At 43.7% G+C, this 22,957-nt stretch overlaps 1 protein-coding gene across 3 annotated transcripts in view; it reads left to right on the forward strand.

The window, feature by feature from the left end:
- Positions 1 to 22,519, forward strand: part of OSGEPL1 (O-sialoglycoprotein endopeptidase like 1) — a 71,813-nt gene extending 49,294 nt beyond the window's left edge. For all 3 annotated transcript variants that reach the window (XM_077448687.1, XM_077448689.1, XM_077448688.1), the window contains exons 6-8: positions 3,266 to 3,396; positions 6,211 to 6,282; positions 22,178 to 22,519. In XM_077448687.1, coding sequence (XP_077304813.1) covers positions 3,266 to 3,396; positions 6,211 to 6,282; positions 22,178 to 22,259 — 285 coding nt within the window. In that variant the 3' untranslated portion in view covers positions 22,260 to 22,519. The remainder of the gene's footprint in view (positions 1 to 3,265; positions 3,397 to 6,210; positions 6,283 to 22,177) is intronic.
- The last annotated feature ends 438 nt before the right edge of the window (positions 22,520 to 22,957 follow it).

The following is a 22,957-nucleotide window of genomic DNA, read 5'->3' on the forward strand; positions in this document are numbered from 1 at the left end:
TACCCAGGGATAGGTCACTTTGCCTTTCCCCAGTGCTCCCTTCTTCACTAGCGCAGTGCATGAAACATCACCATACCCTGCTGCCATACCTAGGTTTGCCCATTCTTTTAGGATAGGTGTGTTTTTGCTGCTTCTCACCAAGGGGTCCATGTTTCACGTTGTGGAGAAGTTAGCCAGGTGTAATTCAGAGTGCATTTCCGGATACATCCCGGATCCACATGTTGAGATGTCACGGGCTTTCATGCGTTTGGCTGCTCAATGTTACATACCGTTACTTTCAATTAAATCTTTTACTAGTTCATCCTACTGTCTTATCTTTGCCCCCTTTTAGACATACTAACCAAGTGGCCTTTTGGCACACCCCAGGTCACTTTTCCCGTTTCCCTTCAGACCTTTCCTAATACGGTTTACTAGAGACTCCGAGTACAAATGGAAGGCTGACTGATGTATTTAAACCCGCCTTCTATCCTCCTTGCCTGTCAACAATTTCTCTCGTGTCCCACCCACCCTTCCCCTTTTTTCTTGCTATTTCTTCTCTTTTACTTTTACTTGGGAATGCCCCCCTTTTAGGCATACTGACCACGTGACCTTTGGCACACCCCAGGTCACTTTCCCGTTTCCTGTCAGACCTTGCCTAATATGGTTTACTAGAGACTCCAAGCTAACTGGACTGGGGCAATGAACAACCAACATGACCCTGCTTTTCAGGATCATACTGTAAAAGATGTAATTAAGGGGATGTTAGCTCTCATGGCAGATACGTTTGTACAGTGAGTGCATGGCAGAAAGGAACTTTAGTTAAGGGCCTAGTACTGGCGGCCCTCCAGCTGTTGCGAAACTACAAGTCCAATGAGGCATCGCAAGGCTGACAGTTACAAGCATGACTCCCACAGACAGAGGCATGATGGGACTTGTACAAATTGAAGCCTGACTGCAGGTCAGCCTGATTTTGTAAGAGGGGTTAGGATGTATTTAAACCCGCCTTCTATCCTCCTTGCCTGTCGATGGTTTCTCTCGTGTTTAAGCAGTGGCTCACTTATTCCTGGTTGGTTCAGTCGTCACTTCCGGTTTCAATACTTCTGGTTTTCATACAGCGAGACGGCAGCTCGGTGTTGGGCTGCATCAGATTTATTTTCTTTCTCCAAGCTCACCCCTGAGGTAAAACGCGCGCGCCGAGGGAGGGGAGGGTTCTCGTGGGAAGTGCTGCCTGCATTTCTACACACTGGTCAGGTCAGTGACTGGTACGACCAGTTGGGCAGCGCCCGCCCCGGTCACCAGAGCCAGGTCCTCCACCCTCTGAAAGTGTTTTTTTTTTATGAAAATGCCATCAACCCTGTACGATACATAATTGAAAAATTCTCTCTATTTTGTGGAACTAGTATTGGCAAATGTGAGCTGTATATAAAACATTCCAAGCTTTATTAATACAAAAACATATTAAAAGAATAAAAGTAGAGATTGCGGCTAATCATTACATGTACACATAATACAGTGTCAATTGCAATGGAGTAATCGGCATATGCTGTATCTGTGCACAATACAGTTGGTCTGAAGACACAAGCAACCAATACGTTTCAAGGTAGGGTTTAGCTCTTCATCAGGGGTGTGAATATGCAGGCTCAAGGGTTTTCTATAGTACAAAAGTACCATTAAAGTGATTGTAAAGATCATCTTGTAAAACAACCCATTCGATAAAAAAAAAAATGAATGGCAAAACATTTGTGTATAGATATAAAAATACATTATAAATGTTTCCCTTTTTTATAAGTGATCACATTCCATGTTCTGCATAAGAACTGGGAGGAGGAGCAGCATCAGCCCACTGAGCTTCCCAGTGAATGGCTGTGCAGAGGGGTTATGTCAGGACAAGTCTGACCATTGGAAGAGAAGAGAGTACACTGATGTCCCAGCATAGCTAGAGAACTGACCACGGTGTGTTCTGCTTAGTGTAGTCAGCTTTTAATAGGAAAGCAGAGGGACTGACAGGAACACCAGGGATTTCACATAAAGGAAGCAACACAAAGGGAGCAGGATACTTTCTCATACAAGTACATAGTACAGCAGACACTTATCAGGAATATGAAGTTTTGGTGTAACAAACGCTTTAAACATCAGGTTGCAATACAATTTTTCATATATCCACCACATGAACATAATATACTGCCCTCACTGTAAACAAACTACATATATATAGCCACTGTAGTAGAAACAGTAAAAAAAAGTGTATGCTGTCGCTGCCAGCCAAACATCTCCCCCAATGGGGCCACCAGGATCAGATCACAACTCCCAATGGTCACTGTGGCCACCAAAGACCAACCAAAAAGCCCATCACAGTGCTGCTGGAAATGTGAGAATGTATAAATATCCTTTCTGCTGCATGGGAAGCCCCTTTCTAATAAGTGATATGAAATTAATTGCCTAAGCATCTTCTCAGTGCAGCGAACGCTTGTATACCTGCACTGTGGAAGAGCCCCAACGCACCTGATAAGGCGCAATGGCTCATCCGCATTCCAGAGACCTAGCAAATAGAGAATTTCTCTATGCTACTTAAAGAACAGGAAGAGAAATATTGTAAAATCTGGACTCCATACTCTTGCTTCTCAACAGCAATTGATAGGTCCTTATAGTCCTGGCAAACACCGCAGAGTGGTAGTGTGGCCCAGGCAGATAGGAGGGACTCCTTAACCTCCTTTCCCCATCTTCCCCTTTACTTTTTTCCCACCCTCTTTCTTCCCTCTTTGTTTTAGGGTCCCCCCCCCAAAAAAAAATGGATCCTTGTCCTATGTATGATTTCTGGCTATGTGATACAGTCTCTTGCTTCTTATATATGTTATTCCTAAATGTTTTGACTTCTGCACTGTCACACTGATTCTTCTAAATAAAGAATTAAGAAAAAAAGAGAGTACAAATATTACAAGGTCTCAAAATCCAACTTGGCATAACAAATGTACTATCTGATCTCTACAGTCCACTTCCCATTAGCATTGGATGCCTTGGGAGTTTTCTGGTCCCATTTCAGGTTGATCCACTCCTTCCCTCCAGTGAGAGTGTTTTAGAGCTGTAAAGGAGATGGCACTTGTCTTACTGTACCATAACTGTAAGTTATTTTTATCCCTATCTGACGAAGTGCCTCACAGTGATAATAAATGTTTTATTAAGAGTGTCAAGATATTGGCCCTGTGTTGTTCTTCATACATATATTGCTATTTTTTAATCTGCCAAGGGGAATACTTGAGTTTATTAGATTTGTTTAATTTTCTTCTAGGTTGTATCTGGTGGTGTTGGCAGTAATGGATATATTAGGAAAATGCTGCAAAATTTAACAGATAGTATGGGAATGTCATTGTTCTGTCCACCTCCACACCTCTGCACAGACAATGGTGTCATGATTGCTTGGTGAGAAAATTTTTTATTATTTATAGAATTAGAAGCATAACAAAAACCCAGAGGACCCTGAACATTAAACTTAAATTATGTTCTTTTCATATCTCTTACCAAAAAAAAAAAGTCTGGCACATTTTTACCCTTGTGGTACTAAGTTTTGTAACCTTTTCAATGGCAGACGTTTAGTGCAGTTACACTCTTACTATGGCTACGATAGCTTTTTCTAGCCCCTCTTCAACTCCTATATTTACCTGTTGCTGCTCTACCAAGAACTTTGCTGTATGCCTGCTTGGCACCACACAGCCTCCTCTTTACACTTTAACTCTTTTACTTTTGGATCCAACTTCTTCCACACGTGTGTGGCAATTTTCTATTTACAGTACATCCGGAAAATATTCACAGTGCTTCACTTTTTCAACATTTTGTTGCATTACAGCCTTATTCCAAAATGGATTAAATTAATTATTTTCCTTTAAAATTCTACAAACTTCGGTCCATTGATCCTACCCTGGCATCCCTGATCCTGCTTTCTTCGGCTCCCCAGCTGGCTACTGATCCCCAGCACCTCCTGAACCCACCGCCGGCCCTTGGTACATGGGGAAGACCCACTGAGGCCCATTGGAGATGGCGGGACCAGACTCCCAAGATGGCACCACCACTGCTGCGGCCCTAGCACAGTGCACACCACAAAGGACCGACAAGCCCAGGGAAGGAAGCAGCAGAAAATCACTGAAGGCACAGGGTAAGGAGCACTACAGGGACATGCTCTACTATGCCCAAAAACTGCAGGGCCCTGTGGTTACTGATGCAGGGGGGGCAGCAACTGAAAGGGAGGACGCAGGCCTTATCACACAGCCAGACTGGGGACAGGCCACAGACAGCATTCACAGACACTATGGCAGATGCAGCACATCCCACCTCTCACCCCCCTCAGATGATATCTCGGAGACACTGGAGCAACCCATATTAGCAGAAATACTGCGGATTGTTCACATGTGCACAGCCTCTGTCAATATTATGAAGGACCAGTTTGGGGGCCTAAGTGAAGAGGTGTCACTTCTCAGACAAGACCTTCAAAAGGTCAGAGAAAGAGCGACAGCAGTTGAGAGCAGAGTGTGCAATATTTAGGACAATCTACCTCCACTCGCACGAGAAGCCAGAGCAGCACACCACATGGCCCAAGAAACATATAACAGAGCAGAGGACACAGAAAATCACTTACGCAGAAACAGTGTCCACATGGTCTGTCTCCCTGAAAATTCTGAGGGCAAAGATCCCCCTACATTTGTGGAAAACTGGCTTATGGAGTCCACCTGTGGTAAATCCAGTTGATTGAACATGATTTGGAAAGGCACACACTTGTTTATATAAAGTCCCACAGTTAAGAGTGCATGTCAGAGCACAAACCAAGCCATAAGGTCCAAGGAATTGTCTCTAGACCTCCGAGACAGAATTGTATTGAGGCACAGATCTGGGGAAGGGTACAGAAACCAAAAACCTAATGGTCACTCTGACAGAGCTCCAGCATTTCTCTCTGGAGAGAGGAGAACCTTCCAGCAGAATAACCATCTCTGCAGCACGCCACCAATCAGTATTGTATGGTAAAATGGTCGGACGGAAGCCACTCCTCAGTATAAGGCACGACAGCCCATCTGGAGTTTGGCAAAAGACACCTGAAGGACTCAGAAACAAAATTCTCTGGTCTGATGAAACAAAGATTGAACTCTTTGGCCTAAATGGAAAATGTCATTTCTGGAGGAAACCATCACCTGGCCAATATCATCCCTTCAGTGAAGCATGGTGGTGGCATAATCATGCTCTGGGGATGTTTTTCAGAGGCAGGAACTGGGAGACTAGTCAGAATCAAGGGAAAGATGAATGCAGCAATGTACAGAGACATCCTTGTTGAAAACCTGCTCCAAAGTGCTCTTGACCTCAGATTGGGGCAAAGGTTCATCTTCCAATAGGAAAATGACCCTAAGCACACAGCAAAGATAACAAAGGAGTGGCTACAGGACAACTCTATTAATGTCCTTGAGTGGCCGAGCCAGAGCCCGGACCTGAACCCGATTGAACATCTGTGGAGATCTGAAAATGGCTGTGCACCCACGCTCCCCATCCAACCTGATGGAGCTTGAGAGGTGCTGCAAAGAAGAATGGGAGAAACTGCCCAAAAATAGGTGTGCCAAGCTTGTAGTATCATAGTCAAAAAGACTTCGTTTTTTATTTTTAATAAGGTTTCAAACTTCTTTCACAATGTCACTATGGGTTTTTGTTTGTAGAATTTTGGGGGAAATAATTAATTTAATCCATTTTTTAATAAGGCTGTAACATAACAAAATGTGGAAAAAGTGAAGTGCTGTGAATACTTTCCAGATGCACTGTAATCCTACTGAGGATTTGTACTTTGCTTGTCCCAATGGAGTACCAACTCTTCATAGGATTAGAGATTTTGGCATGGATATGGACACGATAGTAAAGAATTTGAAGAAAAGACCATGCGGTGCTGAGCAGGCCACACAGCAATCTCATAATCTATATTTTTTTTAATTATAGACTCCCATACCGTACAGTGAGCAGAGGGTTTTTTTTCTTATTTTTATTTTTTTTTGTCTGTAAATATACATTTTGAAATTGCAGCCAGAATTTTTTTCACAGACACAGTACTTGGTTTCATAATGATTGTGGTTTAAGTGTTGCATTGCATACTGATGGATGCAGATCATATTGACATTTTGTAACTATAGATAGATAATCTAAATTACCATAACCTTAGAAATGTGTTGCCTTATTTCTCATACTGTCCATGATTCCTTTCTTTGTTAGGAATGGTATTGAAAGGTTGCGTGTCGGTGCTGGGATTCTAAATGATGTGTTCGACATTCGTTATGAGCCTAGGTAAGACGCACAAACCACAGACTATAAGTAAAAAATCGCATACATTTAGAATTACTACAGGTATCCTTTTTTCATATACATGTATATTGAAAGGATTGTTTCCTCTATTGGTAAGACCCCTTTCACACTGGGGCGTTTTTCAGGAGCTTTAGCGTTAAAAAAGCGCCTGTAAAGCGCTTGAAAGAAGCCTCATCTGCAATCCCAATGTGAAAGCCCAAGTGCTTTAAGAGCCCTTTCACAATGTCAGCGCCCAAAAACGCTCGTAAAGCGCCGCTTAAACTAGCAGCGCTTTACCAGCATTTTTCAAGCGTTATTGGGGCGCTTTAAACCCCTGCTAGTGGCCAAATAAAGGGTTAAAAGCACCCACAAAATGCTGCTGCCAATAGAGCTTTTCAGGCACTTTTTAGGCGTTTTACAGGTGCTTCCCATTGATTTCAATGGGAAGGGGCGCTTTAGGAACGTTGTATTCATTGCTCCAAAAGCGCTGCAAAGAAGCTGCTTGCAAGACTTTTTTTGACGCCCTGCCAGCGCAGCGCCTCAGTGTGAAAGCACTTGGGCTTTTACATTGGGATTGCAGTTGCGGCTTCTTTCAGGCGCTTTACAGGTGCTTTTTTTTAAAGCTAAGCGCCTGAAAAACGCTCCAGTGTGAAAGGGATCTCAGTGTGAAAGCACTCGGGCTTTTACATTGGGATTGCAGTTGCAGCTTCTTTCAAGCACTTTTTTTAACGCTAAAGCGCCTGAAAAACGCCCCAGTGTGAAAGGGGTCTAAAGGGCAGTCATTTAAGATTTTTTGATTTTTAAATTTCTGCCACAAACAGTGAAAAATCATTTAAATACCTGTGGCATATTTAGTGCTATACCTATATACTGTTTGCAGCTGAATTGCAAGCAGAAGTCACATATTATATAGTAAGTCTAATTTAACAATGAAAAAAACTAAAAAAACATTTTTATATAGCAATAACATTATAAATGCAGGTGGAAGTTTTGGTTTGGTTGGTTTATACTCCAACAGGATACCAGCTGTGTTCTAATTACTTTCAATTATTTAAAACATTTTAAAATACATTTTTTTATTATAAAACACTGGCACAGTTCTATAAATATCCCTGTTGTGGAAGCTTATATGAAATTTTAGTGATTGGTTTACATATACTTTATTCACATTTTATTTACAGGCTAATCATTGTAGATTTTGGCTGTAAGACTGCTTTCACACTGAGTCGCTTTACAGGCGCTATAGCGACTGCATAGCGCCTGTAAAGAGCCTCTCCTGTCTCTCCAGTGTGAAAGCCAGAGTGCTTTCACACTGGAGCGGTGCGCTTGCAGGACGGTAAAAAAAAGTCCTGCAAGGAGCATCTTTGCAGCACTGTAGGAGCAGTGTATACACCGCTCCTAAAGCGCTCCTGCCCATTGAAATCAATGGGGCAGCAGTGCTTTGCAGACAGTTTTAACCCTTTTTCCGATGCTAGTGGGGGTTAAAATCACCCCACTAGTGGCCGAATAGCACCGCTTTACCACCGACACCCATCGCCCCAGTGTGAAAGTAGCCTTAGGAGGGGAAGGGTATTTGAAACGTATGCGATAAAGTATGCTACATAAAAAATGAGTGCACCTCCAGACAAAATGCCCCTATTTTTATGCCAGCAAATCATCCTCAGCAAATCAATTCCACCCTCACCTTCCACACATGCATACTTACCAAGATCCCCCCGTGGTCTTTTGGGATGGTTTACAACCTGCTCTGCAAGTCCCTTGTCTCCTGCCTGCACCTGCATAGTACAGCCCTATAGAAGTCTTCTGGCCAGACACACAGGAAGTAAGACCTTACTGTATATAAAATGTGATCAGTCTACCTGAAAGTGACTTTCCGCTATAGATGGAGCCTGGTGGGCTAAGCCAGTCATGGATTAGCCAAATAAATATGTCCATGATATAGCTCCTCTGTTCCCCCTCTGGTTAGGTTGGATTCTAGTACAACTACAGTTTGAAGTCTTCTTTTCTTAATCATACATCACGGGACGCCGAGCCACCTTAATTATTGTATGGGTTATATAGGCACCTTTAGGTGATGGACACTGGCACACCCTAGACAGGAAGTTTAGCTCCCTATATAACCCTTCCCCTTACTGGGATTATCTCAGTTTTTTCGCCAGTGTCTTAGGTGTTGGTCACGAGTAAAGATGTGCTGTGCTGAGCTCCACTGGAATATTCCTTTGCTGGGGCAAGCTATGCAACCAGATACATTAAAAGTGTCTTTTTAGGCTGAATTGAATGGTACCCGGCCTCGTGTCGTAAGAAACAAGGTTTCTTTTCTTACTATTAGGGGACACAGAGCCATAGTAATAACTATGTGGGTTATATTGGCGTATTAGGTGCTGGACACTGGCACGCCCCTTAAGGCGTGTACTTCCCCCATATAACCCCTCCCATTACTGGGAGTCCTCAATTTTTTTTACCAGTGTCTAAGGTGTTGGGCACGTGTAAGGATTTGTTGTACTGAGCTCCACGGGCAGTAATCCTTGATGAGAGCCAGCCATCCTGACCGGATCCATTATGATGTCTCCGTAATGGACTAAATGAATGGTACCCAGGCCTCGTAATTTTGAAGACATGAGGTTTTGCTTCTGAATGCTTTGAGAGCTGGGCCCTGGGATCCAGTACTTTTTGGTAGGAAGGCCAATAAAAGTTTACTGGCAGGGTCTTCTCACAGGTCCAGGATTGTGGGTCAACCTGAGAGGTTTCAGGTTCCTGAAGGTTTCCTTTTAAGGTTTCGGAGCCTACCATGAAGGGCGAAGATTGGGTTTTCATCTCTGATAAAACCCTGCTGCGAGGATAAGGTAGTAGTAGTAGTAGTTTTCGTAGGAATCTCTCCTTCCATGTATTGTGTTGTTATGTCATGTCTGTGTCACCACTGGAGGCTGTATTGAAAACTCACCATTCTGACGCTGGGAACAGCAGAAGCTCCAATCTCCTCTCCTTCTAAGCCAGCTCAGACCCTCAGGTAAGAGAAAGGGGGGTCTGATCACTTCCTGTGCCACCAGATTGGCGATTTTTGTCTGAATTAATGCCAGCCAGCTGAAAAAAAAAGTTTTTTTGGCAAACCACAGCTGCACACTGAGCGGAGGATTTACCCCCCTGCCATGATGCCGCCGCTCGCCCGGCAGATTCAACATCCTTGTTTGAAAGAGGAAGGGGGGTGTATTCCGCACAGAGGGTGTGGCTAAACGGCGTCAGACGCCGGCCACACATGTAGGAAGTATTTTAAAACTCTGCAAGGGAAGCTGCTGCCTGGCGGTGAAGGGACAGAGCAGAGTGGTTGCTGGTCAGGTTTGGTGACACAGGCATTTCCCTTTTGACAACATTGTACTATATAGCTAGGATTAATAGCAGTTATTGTACTGCACTATAGCCTAGCAAGTGAAACATTATTTTGCTTGTACTGCCTCTGCTTTATACTGTAAGCTATGAGTGACAAAGGGACCAGGAACTCATTTAAGGGTTCTAAGGGGTTAATAGTATACAACAAAGTAAAAACCCTTTCAAAAGAATGTCATCCTCCCCTGAGAGGTATACGGCCAGTCAGAGGAGTCAGATAGAACACCTCTGTCCCTGTGTATTTCAAACAGGTTTTTTCTTCTACCATTTAAAAGATTATTGCTATGATGTCTCTCCATAGTAGGACTAAACATGGCAGATTCCCATCTAGTCCTTTGGGACCTTTTGTTCAGGTGCAGGAGGCTGGGGATCAGGTAGATCTTCACAAATATTGGAAGATACTTATCTTTCCTCTTCGGAGGATCCTAACAGGGAGGGAGTAGGCGCACAGGTCAGGTGTTTGTCTACTCCCTTAACACTTTTGTTTCCTGCAGCACAGGCTCTTGAGGTATCTACCTCTAATAAGGTTCATTTGAACCCTCCCCCACCTGGGTATTTTTTTTTCCTATTCATGCATAGCTATGTATTCTGAATGGGAACATTTCTATGAAGAAATGGGGGGTTTGCGGCTATTAATGCTGCAATCACCTCAGTGAGCAGAGTCTCACATGTCCAGTGGATAATGCACTGATGTTAAAGGATCCAGCAAGTTAAGGTTAGATTTTCCTTTTAAAGACAGGATGTCTTTTACAGTTCTTGCTACAATTGGAGTAGCTCAGTCCATTAACCCTTTAACGTCCGCTCCACTATTTTGGTGGAGCACATTTTCAGTCACGCCAATGCATTGGAAAATGTGGCCTCCAAGGGGTTAAGGAACAGGTGTGAGATACCTGAAAATTCTTCCTGATCAGTAGGCCCAGCAGGGGGCTGGTGTATTTGACGCACTGTCTCTCACAGATCCTATGAAGGACTCGATCGTTTAAGCCTTATGGCTTATATTTGGACTAGTGCATTCTTGCAGAGGTCCGTGGCTGGAATATTGATCAGCCGAAGCACCAGGTGAAAACACTTAGCCAGTCTGTGTCCCTTCCTGGGGTATGACTATTTACAGTGGATAAGTACATCCAAAAGGGGGTAAAGCTCTCTTTACCAGTAAAAGGAGGTTCAAGCAGTTCTCCTTTAATCATGCAGCCTCTCCTATGCCTGGGGCATCTGCCTTTAGTCAGTCTCGACGGTCTCAATCGTCAGGTTCAGGAGAAAGTTCCCAAGGACAGTACCAGGATCTTGGGGGCAGAAAGCCCATAAAGCAGAATGCTAAGGCCTTCTCATGAAGGAGCACCCCAACTCACTTGGGTGAGGGGAAAGGTCCTGTGATTCTCAAAGTCTGGCAGGAACAATGTTAAGAGCAGAGGGATTTTTTCTCTAGGTTACATCTAGAGTTTCAAGAGCCTCAGTCGGCTTTTGATCTGAGGGTCCGGGGTTCGGGTCCTGTTTGGGTGCTGCCTGTGGGGTCCTTGGGCTGCTGATGCGGCAGTCTTTATGCAAGAGTGTCTGTCTCCACAGAGAATGCTCCTTAGGTTAAAAAAAAAAAAAGATGTCTCTCTTTCTGGCCTCTGGATCAGCTGTTATCCCAGTCAGTGATATCAGAGATTCCCTTAGTGGAACAGTTTTTTTTTTTTGGCTCAAACCTTTTAAGGTCCCAGAGCCAAACAGAGAGGTAAGACCCTTTATAGATCTCAGAGATCTGAATCGGCACTTAAACATCCGATCCTTTCATAATTTGATCAGCTGTCTCCATCCTGCAAGGAGGGGAGTTGCATATCTCCATGTGCCAGAGTTTCCCGCTTACCAGAAATCTCTATGGTTTGAAATATAAAATAATTTTTTTCAGTTGTGGCACTGGCATTCGGCTTAGCCACAGCACCACGAGTGTTCTGAAAGATTCTGGCACCTCCTTTAGCCAGGTTAAGGGCTCAAGGCATAACAGTCCTAGCCTATTAGAAGATCTACTTTTTAATAGATCATTCAGGCTCAGGTCTAAAACCAGAGTCTGATCTCAGCTGTAGATAGCTGAAATCTCTAGGTTGGATTCTCAGCCTAGGAAGATTCTCCTTAAAACCATCAAGGAGGTTACTTGGGGGCTGGTTATGGATACCATACAGAAGAAGGTATTCTTACACCAGACGAGAATCGGTTCCATTGTAGGACTAATTCAACTTATCAGGACAAAGGAAAATTCCTTCATTTGGCGGCAGGAGATTTTTTAGGGCAAATGGTGGCCTCCTTCAAGGCCGTCCCTTAAACGCAGTTTTATTCAAGGACTGCTTCAAGACACTATCCTGTCGGTCTGGAATAAAGAGGATTCAGGCCTTGTTTGTTTCCAAGACGCTTGGCTCCCGACATAGGTCAGAGCCTAAATTGGTTGTTATCCAGCAGGAGGGAGAATCTTTATCCTGGAAGGTGTTTCAGGCAGTACATCTGGCCATAGAATCTTGGCGGTCAGACTATGGGACTGTCCTGACAGGGCCACGGCAGTGGCTTACATCGATCACCAGGGGCAGCACGAGAAGTCGTGCAGCCTAAAAAGAGGTGAATAATGTTCTAGCTTTGGCAGAACACAACACTCCTTGCCTATCGGCAAATTCTAATTTTTCAGGCGTCCTATTTGAGACGCCAACAATTATTTCCGGGAGAATGATCTCTTCACCCCGACATCTTCCTAGCAATGTCAGATGGGGTACTCAGGAGATGGGCCTATTCACGTCCAGATTCATTATTAAGGTCGACAACTTTTTGTCGAACAAGGTGTCTGCTAGCAGGCGGAACAAACACATTAGTCTTCCCAGGGGATCAGTTTTCTATGCATTTCCTCCAGTTCTGCTACTTCCACGCCTTGGCAGGATTAAGCAGAAACAGAAGGAGGTGATTCTGGTGGCCCCAGACGGGTCCCAGAAGATTTTAATTTATCGAGATCATAAATATGGCAGTAGGATTTCTTTGGACTCTGCTATTATTGCCAGACCTTCTTGCACAAGGTCCGATATTTCATCCTACCTTACGGAAAAGGAGTTTAACAGGTTTGACTGTTGAATTCCACTCTATAAAGGATCATGGGTGATCTCCTTTGGTAATGTCTACTTTGACTAATGCCAGGAATTCGGCTTCCAGAATCGCTTACTTTAGAGTCTGGAAGGCATAGGTTTCCTGGTGTGGATCCAGGGTTTGGCACCCCAGGAAGTATGTCAATAGGCAGGATTCCTCCTTCCTGCATATGGGATCTGAAATTTAAGCTGGCCTTGACTTTTATCAAGAGCCAGATCCAGGCTGTGTCGATGTCTTTTCCTATGGCCTCTTGCTTCCCACTCTTGGTGCGTAGCTTATTCAGGGGGTAACATGGTTTATTCCCCCTATCAAGGCACCTCTAAATCCTTAGGCTATAAAATTGGTCTTATCAGCTTTGTTAAATAAGCCATTTAAACCTTACAAGAAATTCTCTTGGTTCTTTGACAAGAAAGATAATCTTTTTCTTCTGCTAGAAGAGTATCTGAACTAGCAGCTCTGTCTTGTAGGAGCCATATTTCATCATGTATAAGGATGAGGTGGTGTTATTTCCTCATCCTGAATTCTTACCAAAAGTGGTAACAGGTTTTCATTTAAACCAAGATATTATTCTTCCTTCTTTCTCCCCAGAGCCTTAATCTGGGGAGAAAGCACTACGTTCGCTTGTAGTAAGAGCGATCAGAGTCTATGTAAGGGTGACCGCTCAGGTTCGCAAAACACAGGTTTTGTTTGTACTGCCAGAGGGTCCAAGATGTGGACAGGCAGCGTTAAGATCCACTATTTTCCAAATGGATTTGTCAAGTGAGTGTTCAAGCTTCAGCTTAAAGAAGAAAATCCTTCCTTCTCATATTAAGAGCACACTCATCCAGGGCGATTAGTGCCTCTTGGGTGATGCATCATCAGTCCTCTATGGCTCGGATCTGTAAGGCCACAACCTGGTCTTTGGTTCATACGTTTATCCGATTTTATCAAATCGATATTAAAGGTCTTGAGGATATTGCCCTTGGGTACAGCATAAACTGCAGGCTGCAGTATGAGTCCTATGGCTCTGTGTCCCCTGATGTAAGAAAAGAAAATAGGAATTTTAAAACAGCTTACCTGTGAATTCCTTTTCTTTGATGTACATCAGGGGACACAGAGGTCCCTCCCTTCTTCTTATACACTTGTATCGCTTGGCTGCAAAACTGAGGACTCCCAGTAATGGGAGGGGTTATATGGAGGAAGTACATGCCTTAAGGGGCGTGCCAGTGTCCAGCACCTGATACGCCAATATAACCCACATAGTTATTACTATGGCTCTGTGTCCCCTGATGTACATCAAAGAAAAGGATTTTACTGCTGTTTTAAAAATCCTATATTTGCCTGTAACGCTTCTCTTTTGAGAGAGCTGGACCACGAATCCAGTGCTTGGTTTTTTCAGCCATATTTCCTGGCAGGGTGCTTTATGGGTCCAGGGGTGTGGATCCCCTGATTAAAAAGGGGCCCCGGTCCCTGAAGGTTTTTTAAACGGAGCTCACCATGAGTGGTGAAGATTGGGTCTGTCTGGTTTACCACAGAACCCTGCAGCTGGATAAGATAAGTGGAGACTCCTAAGCAATTTTCTAATTCTTATGGGTTTTCTCCTTTTAAGTAAAATGTTGTCATGCCTATAGTCTCCACCGGGGGCTGTCAAGAGCACATACTTGATTTCATGCTTCTCAGTCTCGCTCTGTGTCATTACAAGCTGCACGCTTCCTCCAGCCCAAGCCCCAGGTAAGATGTTGGAAGGGGGTGCTTTTCTTTTAGAATCCCCCACCTGGACTGGTTTATATTCTCTCCAGGAGGCCGAGGAAGCATGGGTCAGTCGTCGGTATGCCGCGCCGCTCCCACCGCCATAGTACAGTGGTTTTCTCCAGCAGCTCTCCTCCACCCCAGCCCCCCCAGTCGGATCGGAGCAGTCCTTTTTGAAAAAAGTGAGGGTGGGGCACGGTGGGAAGTTGGAGGGAAGGGGTGGGGCTTAACATTAAGTTGACGTGCTTTGACGTTCACAGGTGGCAGGGGCTGTGTAGGCTTTAAGTACACCTTGTGCAGATGTATTCAGCTGATATAGGAATACAGAGCAGACGGGGGCATGTGAGTGTTGATGACACAGGCATCACCCGGAGCCTTGATGGAAGCGGCAGTTGCTGGACTATTTGCTCAGGAGACCGTGAAGAGACTGATGACTCCTCTTCTGATGGGATCAAGTGGGGAAGGACTTCCTTCAGCTTCACAGGCTGAGAAATTGCTGGTGCAATCTCTTACTGATATGGTTTGCTCCACATTTAAGCTACCCTTAACTGAGTTGGTTGAAAAGCCAACTTCTTGTTTGGGTTCGCTGAAGCCTCCTCAAGCTTTTGCTGGAAAGGCTTATGTATTCTGAATGGGATCACCCAGATGAAAACTTTTTAGGAGGGAAAAAGTGCTTAACACTTTATCCTATGGAGGAAAAATATACAAAGATGTGGAGTATACCAATTGACGCTGCTATATCCTCTGTAAGTAAAAGTTTTACTTGTCCTGTCAACAATGCTCAAATGCTTAGGGATCTAACCGATAAAAAGCTGGAATTCCTGTTAAAAATTTTTTTTTTGCTTAGGCAGATTCAGTAGCTCAACCTGCAGTGGCGGCAATTGGAGTGTGTCAATCCTTGAGAGACCACTTGAAACAGTTGCTCAAGGTTTTCCCTTAACAGAAAGCCCAGGATTTAACCGAACTACTAGCGGCTTTGTGTTTTGCAATTCAATTCAGAGATTCTATTCTTCTGACCTCTTGCCTTACACTTGGGTTGGTGCATATGCGTAGAATCTTATGTTGAAAAATTGGTCAGCCAAAGCGCCACGCAAAAAACTCCTGGCTGGGTTTCTTTTCCACGGTGAAAGGCTGGGGATTATTTGGACAAATATATCCAAAAGATATCAAGTGGCAAAAGTACCCTTTTGCCAGTTAAGAAAAGGAGTAAACGTCCCTCATTTAAACTGGCTCTTTCTTCAGTGCCAGGGGCATCAGCCTCCAGGCAGTTTTCACAGCCTCCACCGTCAGGTTCAAGAGGTAAACCTCAGAGTCAACCCCAGGGACAAAAGAAGTCCTAGGGGAGGAAATCTACAAGACAGAACGCTAAAGCCTCTTTATGAAGGGGCGCCCCCACTTGCTCGAGTGGGGGGAAGACTGCTACAGTTCTCAAAGGTCTGGCAGAAGGATTTTCAAGACAGATGGGCTGTCTCCACAATTGCTCTAGGTTACAAACTAGAGTTTTGAGAATTCCGTCTCCTCCTTTCCTCAGGTCAAATGTTTCCAAAGATCCAGAGAAAAAGAAGTCTTGCCTTCAAACGGTAGACCGACTTTTGTTGCAAAAAGTGATCATGGTGGTCCACATTGAAGAGCAGGGGTTGGGGTTTTATTCAAACCTATATACAGTTCCAAAACCAAATGGAGACGTCAGACCCATTCTAGATCTCAAAGATCTAAATTGGTTCCTGAAAATTCACTCTTTTCGTATGGAATCAATTCAGTCAGTAGTCTCCATACTACAAGGAGGAGAACTTCTGGCATCAATTGACTTCAAGGATGCATACCTGAATGTACCTATCTTCCCCGCTAATCAGAAATATCTTATAGTTTCGAAGTGGAAAGCCTTAATATTCAGTTTGTAGCTCTGCCTTTTCGGTCTAGCTACTGCAACTCGGGTGTTTACAGAGGTCCTGGCTCCTCCTCTGGCCAGATTAAGGGTCCAAGGTATAACGATTATAGCTTACCTAGACAACCTGCTCTTGATAGATCGGTCGGTAGCCCGCTTAGACCAACACATGGTCACCACAGTCAACTACTTGAAATACCTAGGTTGGGTCCTCAACCTAGAGAAATCTTCTTTAAAGCCAGTAAGAAGACTAGAGTACTTGGGTCTGGTTATAGATACAACCCAGAAGAGGGTGTTTTTACCCCAGGCAAAGATCAGTGCCATAAAGGAGCTGGTTCAGGTGGTCAGGGCGAAGAAGGATCCTTCTATTTGCCTTTGCATGAGATTGTTGGGAAAGATGGTGGCTTCATTCGAAGCAGTTCCCTGTGCTTGGTTTCATTCGAGACTGCTGCAAAACATTATCCTGTCTGCCTGGAACTAGAAGGTCCAGGCACTAGATTTTCCTATGTTTTGTCTCCAAAAGTGCGCCAGAGCCTCAGTTGGTGGTTGATACCCGAGAATCTGCGGAAGGGGAAATCCTTCTTACCAGTTACCTGGAAGGTGGTAACAACAGACGCCAGCCTTTCGGGTTGGGAAGCAGTCATGGAAGAGACAACTGTCCAAAGGAAATGATCCAGAATCGAAAGGACCTTGCCCATCAACATTCTAGAGATTCGAGCAGCGTACCAAGCTCTAAAGGCCTGGACATTCAGGTTGCGGAATTGTCCTGTCAGGATCCAATGCGACAATGCCACAGCAGTGACTTATATCAATCACCAAGGGGGCACCAGAAGTCGTGCAGCCCAGGGAGAGGTAAACCATATCCTAGCCTGGGCAGAAAAGCATGTGCCGTGCATATCGGCAATCTTCATTCCAGGGGTAGAGAATTGGCAGGTGGACTTCAGAAGTCACCAGCAGTTGTTTCCAGGGAAATGGTCTCTTCACCCTGACATCTTCTGGGCTATATACCTAAGATGGGGGATCCCGGACGTAGATCTGTTTGCGTCCAGGTTCAACAACAAAGTCGACAACTCTGTGCCAAGAAAAAAGGATCCACTCGCATATGGAACAGATGCGTTGGTGACTCCGTGGGATCAGCTGTCACTGATTTATGCATTCCCTCCTATTCTGCTGCTACCATTCTTTGCAGGATCAAGCAGGAAAGGAAGTCGGTAGTTCTTGTTTCCCAGAAGATCTTGGTATGCAGAGATTGTAAAAATCGTGGTAGGGGCCCCATGGACCCTACCACCACGTCCAGACCTGCTATCTCAGGGATCAGTGTTCCATCCTATCTTACAAACGCTACGGTTAATGGTTTGGCTATTAAAACCCACATTCTGAAGAATCGTGGGCTTTCAGGCTCAGTGATATCTACCTTGATTAATGCAAGGAAGCCAGCTTCCAGGGTCATGTCTGTAAGGCACATGTTTCCTGGTGTGAATCTAGGGGTTGGCATCCCAGAAAGTATGTCATAGGTAGACTCCTTGCCTTCTGCAAATGGGGTTAGAGATGAAGCTGGTCTTGAGTACCATCAAAGGCCAGGTCTCGGCCTTATCGATTTTGTTTTAAAGACCACTTGGTTTGCATTCTTTGGTTAGAAGCTTTATACAGGGGGTAACGTGACTTAATCCACCGGTTAGAGCACCCCTGAACCCTTGGGACTTGAATTTAGTTCTATCTGCATTACAGAAACAGCCTTTTGAGCCGATACAACATATTCCCTTGGTCCTGTTGACAAGGAAGCTAGTTTTTCTGGTAGCCATATCGTCTACAAGAAAGAGCAGCCAATTCTGATACCCTTCTTGCAAAGAGCCTTATTTATTCACTCACAAGGATGGAGTAGTATTGCATCCTCATCCTAGTATTTTGCCAAAGGGGGTTTCAGGTTTTCATCTAAACCAAGATATTGTTTTACCTTCATTTTTTCCAGAACCCTATTCTATGGAAGAAAAGTCACTACATTCTCTGTATGTAGTGAGAGCAGTCAAAATCTATTTGGAGGAGACTGCTCAGATTCGGAAAACTGATGGTTTGTTTGTGTTGCCTGAGGGGTCCTAGGAAAGGAAAGGAGTCGAAATCTACTATTGCTAAGTGGATTCGGCAAGTAATTATTCAAGTTGGTTTGAAGAGGAACGTTCCACCTTTTCACATCAAAGCTCACACCACCAGGGCTGTTAGTGCTTCGTGGACTGTGCATCAGCAAGCCTCCATGGCTCAAACCTGTAAGGCCTGCAACTTGGTCTTCAGTCCATACATTCACCAGATCAGGTGGATGTAAGAAAACATGAGGATATCGCCTTTGGGCGCAGTGTGCTGCAGGCAGCAGTATAGGTCATCGGGTCTGATTGCACCCTACTTTTGTGTCTCCCTCCCCTCAGATAGCGTTGCTCTGGGACATCCCATACAGTAATTACAGTGGCTCTGTATCCCATGATGTACAATAAATAGGATTTTTATAACAGATTACCTGTAAAATCCTTTTCTTCTAGTACATCACAGGACAAAGAGGTCCCTCCCCTCTTCTAGTACACGTATATTGCTTTGCTACAAAACTGAGGTACTCCCAGTAAGGGGAGGGGTTATATAGGGAGATAAACTTCCTGTCTAGGGTGTGTCCATCACCTAAAGGTGCCTATATAACCCATACAGTAATTACTGTGGCTCTGTGTCCCATGATGTAAAGGATTTTACCGGTAAGTTGTTATAAAAATCCTATTTTATGGATGCTGAAAAAAAAACTCAAAATGTCTGCCGGCTTTGTACCCGTTTGAGGAGAGAATTGTTAAAAAGGGGACTGCCCCTTCTGTGCTGCTAGAAGTTTCCAGTCTTAACACAATATCTACCATCCCAGTATAGCAGTGATGGCGAACCTTGGAACTCCAGATGTTTTGGAACTACATTTCCCATGATGCTCAATACACTGCAGAGTGCATGAGCATTGTGGTAAATGTAGTTCCAAAACATCTGGGGTGCCAAGGTTCGCCATCACTACAGTAGAGGATGCACCTATCTTTAAGGACCGCATTAACAAGCGACTGGAGGCACTTTCAAGGATATTTTCATGCGCCGTATTTTTTTGTGGTCATGACCTTAATCTGTCAAACTCTAGCTGACTGTTCTAAGGCCATTAGAAGGAGCCTGATTACTATAGCCATTGATCCTTAAGTTAACTTTTTTTTTTTTTTTATGCGAGAATGCAGCTAATGGTGAAAATGGCCACAACTTTTGGCCAGTAGAACAGTACAAAATTTACAGCATACAGTTTGGCAGTATTGTTTGAGAAACAGGTATCAGTGTTGGGTCAAAGGATGCACATTAAGGAACAAAAAGCGGGACGGTGGTCAGTCTAACAACTAGCAGATAATGGAAAGAGGAGAGGTCTTAGCTGCTACAGAGAAAAATATATTTTCATTAGAAGGTAGGATATCAATTGGAGGGTCATGGGTTAAGTCTGGTATGAAATCATTAAGTATGTCAAAAACATTGTACTATCTATTGGGTATCTGTAGGCAAGGTTTGAATTAAAGATATCAAAGAATCTTTGGACCCGTGACTCCTTATGTAGGGAGGCCTCCACCCATTCCATGCGGAAAACATAAGAGAGTTTGTCTATGACAATTATAGGCTGGTGTGGTGAGCGATGATTTTATCCTGGAGTGGGCCTTTATTGGCATGGATCTTGAAGCTTGAGTTATGAAGGACAGCTGCATCTCTGCATTGTTGATTTCCACAATGCTGAAATCTAGGAAGCCTACTTCTTGCAAGGTCTATCAACGCACATGAAAAGCATGATTTGCCTGGTGCAAGAGAGAAGGATCTCTCTCTGGGACAAATTTTGGCCCTCCTGCAGAAAAATCTGGAAAAGCATCAGACCCCTAGCACCAGGGGTCAGGTCTCCATGCTTGTGATACTCTTCCAGAAACTTCTGGCTTCCTTTTTTTTTTTGTAAAGGGTGTCTGCCGTGTGTCCACCTGACTCCTTGGGATCTGAATTTAGTCCTCTTGGCTCTTTAGAAAAAGCCTTTTGAACTGATGAGGGATATTCCCCTCTTTACTAACACAATGTTGTGTTTCTTTTTGCCATCACCTCTGCGAGGTGAGTGTCTGAACCAGTCGCCTTATCCTGTAAAGAACCCTTTCTGGTGTTGGACAAGGTGGAGCTGAGGCCCAGAACTTCCTTTCTATGTGAGGTAGTTTTGAACTTTTGACCTTTCACCTCAGCTTGGACATCACTCTCTTTTGTCCCTCTGGAGTTCATAAGAAGTTTTCCCCTCATTGCATAGATATAGTTTGTATTGTGTAAGTGTATACTTCAGCCACTGCATCCCTTAAAAAGACTTACTCTCTTTTTTTCATTCCTGTTTGTCCCTGTAAAGGAAAACCTCCTCCTTCATCTTCCACCATTTCTTGGTGGCTCGGAAAATCTGTTGTTCAAGTCCAGTGTCTTAAAGATTGGGTTCCACTAGGTCTGAAAGTGCCTCAGGTTGTTTGGTATCAGGCTACTGTTTCTTATATTTTCAAGGCTGCATGGTCTTCTGTTTTAACGGTCTCCGAGTTTTATCTGGTAGATGTTCAGACCTTTTCTGCTGCAAGCTTCAGATGTAAGGTCCTTAAGGCAACTCTTTTAGCTGCAGTCAGTCCCCAGTTCCTTTGTGGGCCTGTTTTCTGCTTGCTGTTGCCCATCCCTCAGTTGAGCTGCTTAGAACATCATCCTGACCATCTCTGAATTCCTTTGTCCTTCAATGGGCAAGAAAGAAAAAAAAAAAAACTGAAAGATATTCTGTGCTCTACAAACTATTATTACCTTGTCTCTTCTCATAGTTATCTAGTTTATAAAACCCTACTAGGCATACTGATATAAAGTTACTTATGAAAACACACACAGTGCTGCTAGTAAAACACTATCTTATTTATTTCCCAAGAAATTAGGAAAGCTAACATAAAGTATTAAAAAAAAATTACAATATCACAAAGCTTACAATCAGAACATATAATACAAGAATATGAAAGATACTTATCAGACGGTCCTCCGTGAGGCTTTGCTGCATCGGCTAGGCTCAGACCAGGACAGGGCCTTCACCATGAGGTTTAGGCCGGAGCCATCACCCAGAGTAGGCCGAAATCACCACATGGCAGGCTCTTGCAGCAAAAAGAGAGACAGCATTGTCTGTGTGTGAGCCTTTTCATTCAAACATACACGCCCACTCGTAGCCACCCCCATTTGCCTTCCATCCAATAGATTTCGCCAAGAGGTATTCCTTCATATGTATGTCCATTCTTCAGGAAGCATGCTGTATTGTCCACTATTGATCAGTGTCTCTATTAACGATGAGCCATCTAGCTCGCTCTTACTCCCTTTGAAGCCTGCAATCACACATATCACAGCAGGTGGGTCTGAGCCCAGCTATTGTTCTTCTGATTACAAAGCTTTCATGTGCTTCATTCAACTGAGGCTAAGTGGCTACCTCAACCATGAACAAATACCAGAAGTATTATATGAATTCAATCCAACAAAAACGTTCTTGCCTTGAAATCCTTTTCTTGGAGTTCACTGAATGACACAGATCCCACCCTTCTATGTTTATGGTGTTATTGCTTTTCCACAAAACTTAGGCATGCTGGGAGTGGCTTTTTTTTTTTTTGTCCAGTCCTCCTGTAGGGAGTAGTATAACCCTACAGTCTCTGAATTCCTGTATTTCTTGATTGATCCTAAGGAAAGAATTTTACAACGCGTACAATTAATTCTGTTTTCTTTTCATTGCAGAGCTCCTCTTGGAACAGACATTTCAGAGCAAGTACGAAAAGCTGCAATTAAACTTCCTCCTCTTACAATTAAGAAAAAATAATCGAAGCAAGGAGAAAACACTATCTGAAAATGTATATCACATGAAGATGGACCTCAGTTATAACTCTGGTATATGTAGTTGATTCAATGATAGTAGTGTACGTGAACAGCTGTGTACATAAAGAAAACCATTTTCCTCCATCTGCCCATTACCTACCCTGGACTTTACAACATCATAAATTTTGTATTCTGTAACATTTATACAAATTATTACAAATTTTCCTATTTTTTTTTAGGCAGTATTAAAGTTTTACAACTGTGTGGATGTTTTGCATGTTTCTGGGGTTGTAAGTACTGTGTATTCATTTATTGGCTAAATTATTTGCAAGAGCTTGTGTTGGTGGAGTTTGGGCTTGTTTCAGTGGCATCAGTTTCATCATTCAGTATCCAATAACAAGTGCATCTGACCTACAGCTTATCTATTTCTAGACTTGTATGGGAATGCAAAACCCGTTTGAAGCTAACAAAACGTTGTCAACACAGGCCCTAATAATTATTGTTAGGGGAGAAACACATTTTCGCTGGATTTCAAGTACAGAAGAGGTGTGTGTTTTTTAATTGGAATGCACCACATATTACAAATGTACTAGGCGGAGGACACTTAAGTAGTGTCCAACATCTAGTGAACACATTATCAGATGGAGCAGTCAGAATCCTGCCTAAATGACAGTTTCCAGGTAGTTAAACATATTCTAGAGA

Source organism: Lithobates pipiens, unplaced genomic scaffold (genome assembly GCF_037356315.1).
Source record: "Lithobates pipiens isolate NorthernLeopardFrog02 unplaced genomic scaffold, aLitPip1_a1.2 Scaffold_22, whole genome shotgun sequence".
In the NCBI taxonomy this organism is placed as follows: Eukaryota; Metazoa; Chordata; class Amphibia; order Anura; family Ranidae; genus Lithobates; species Lithobates pipiens.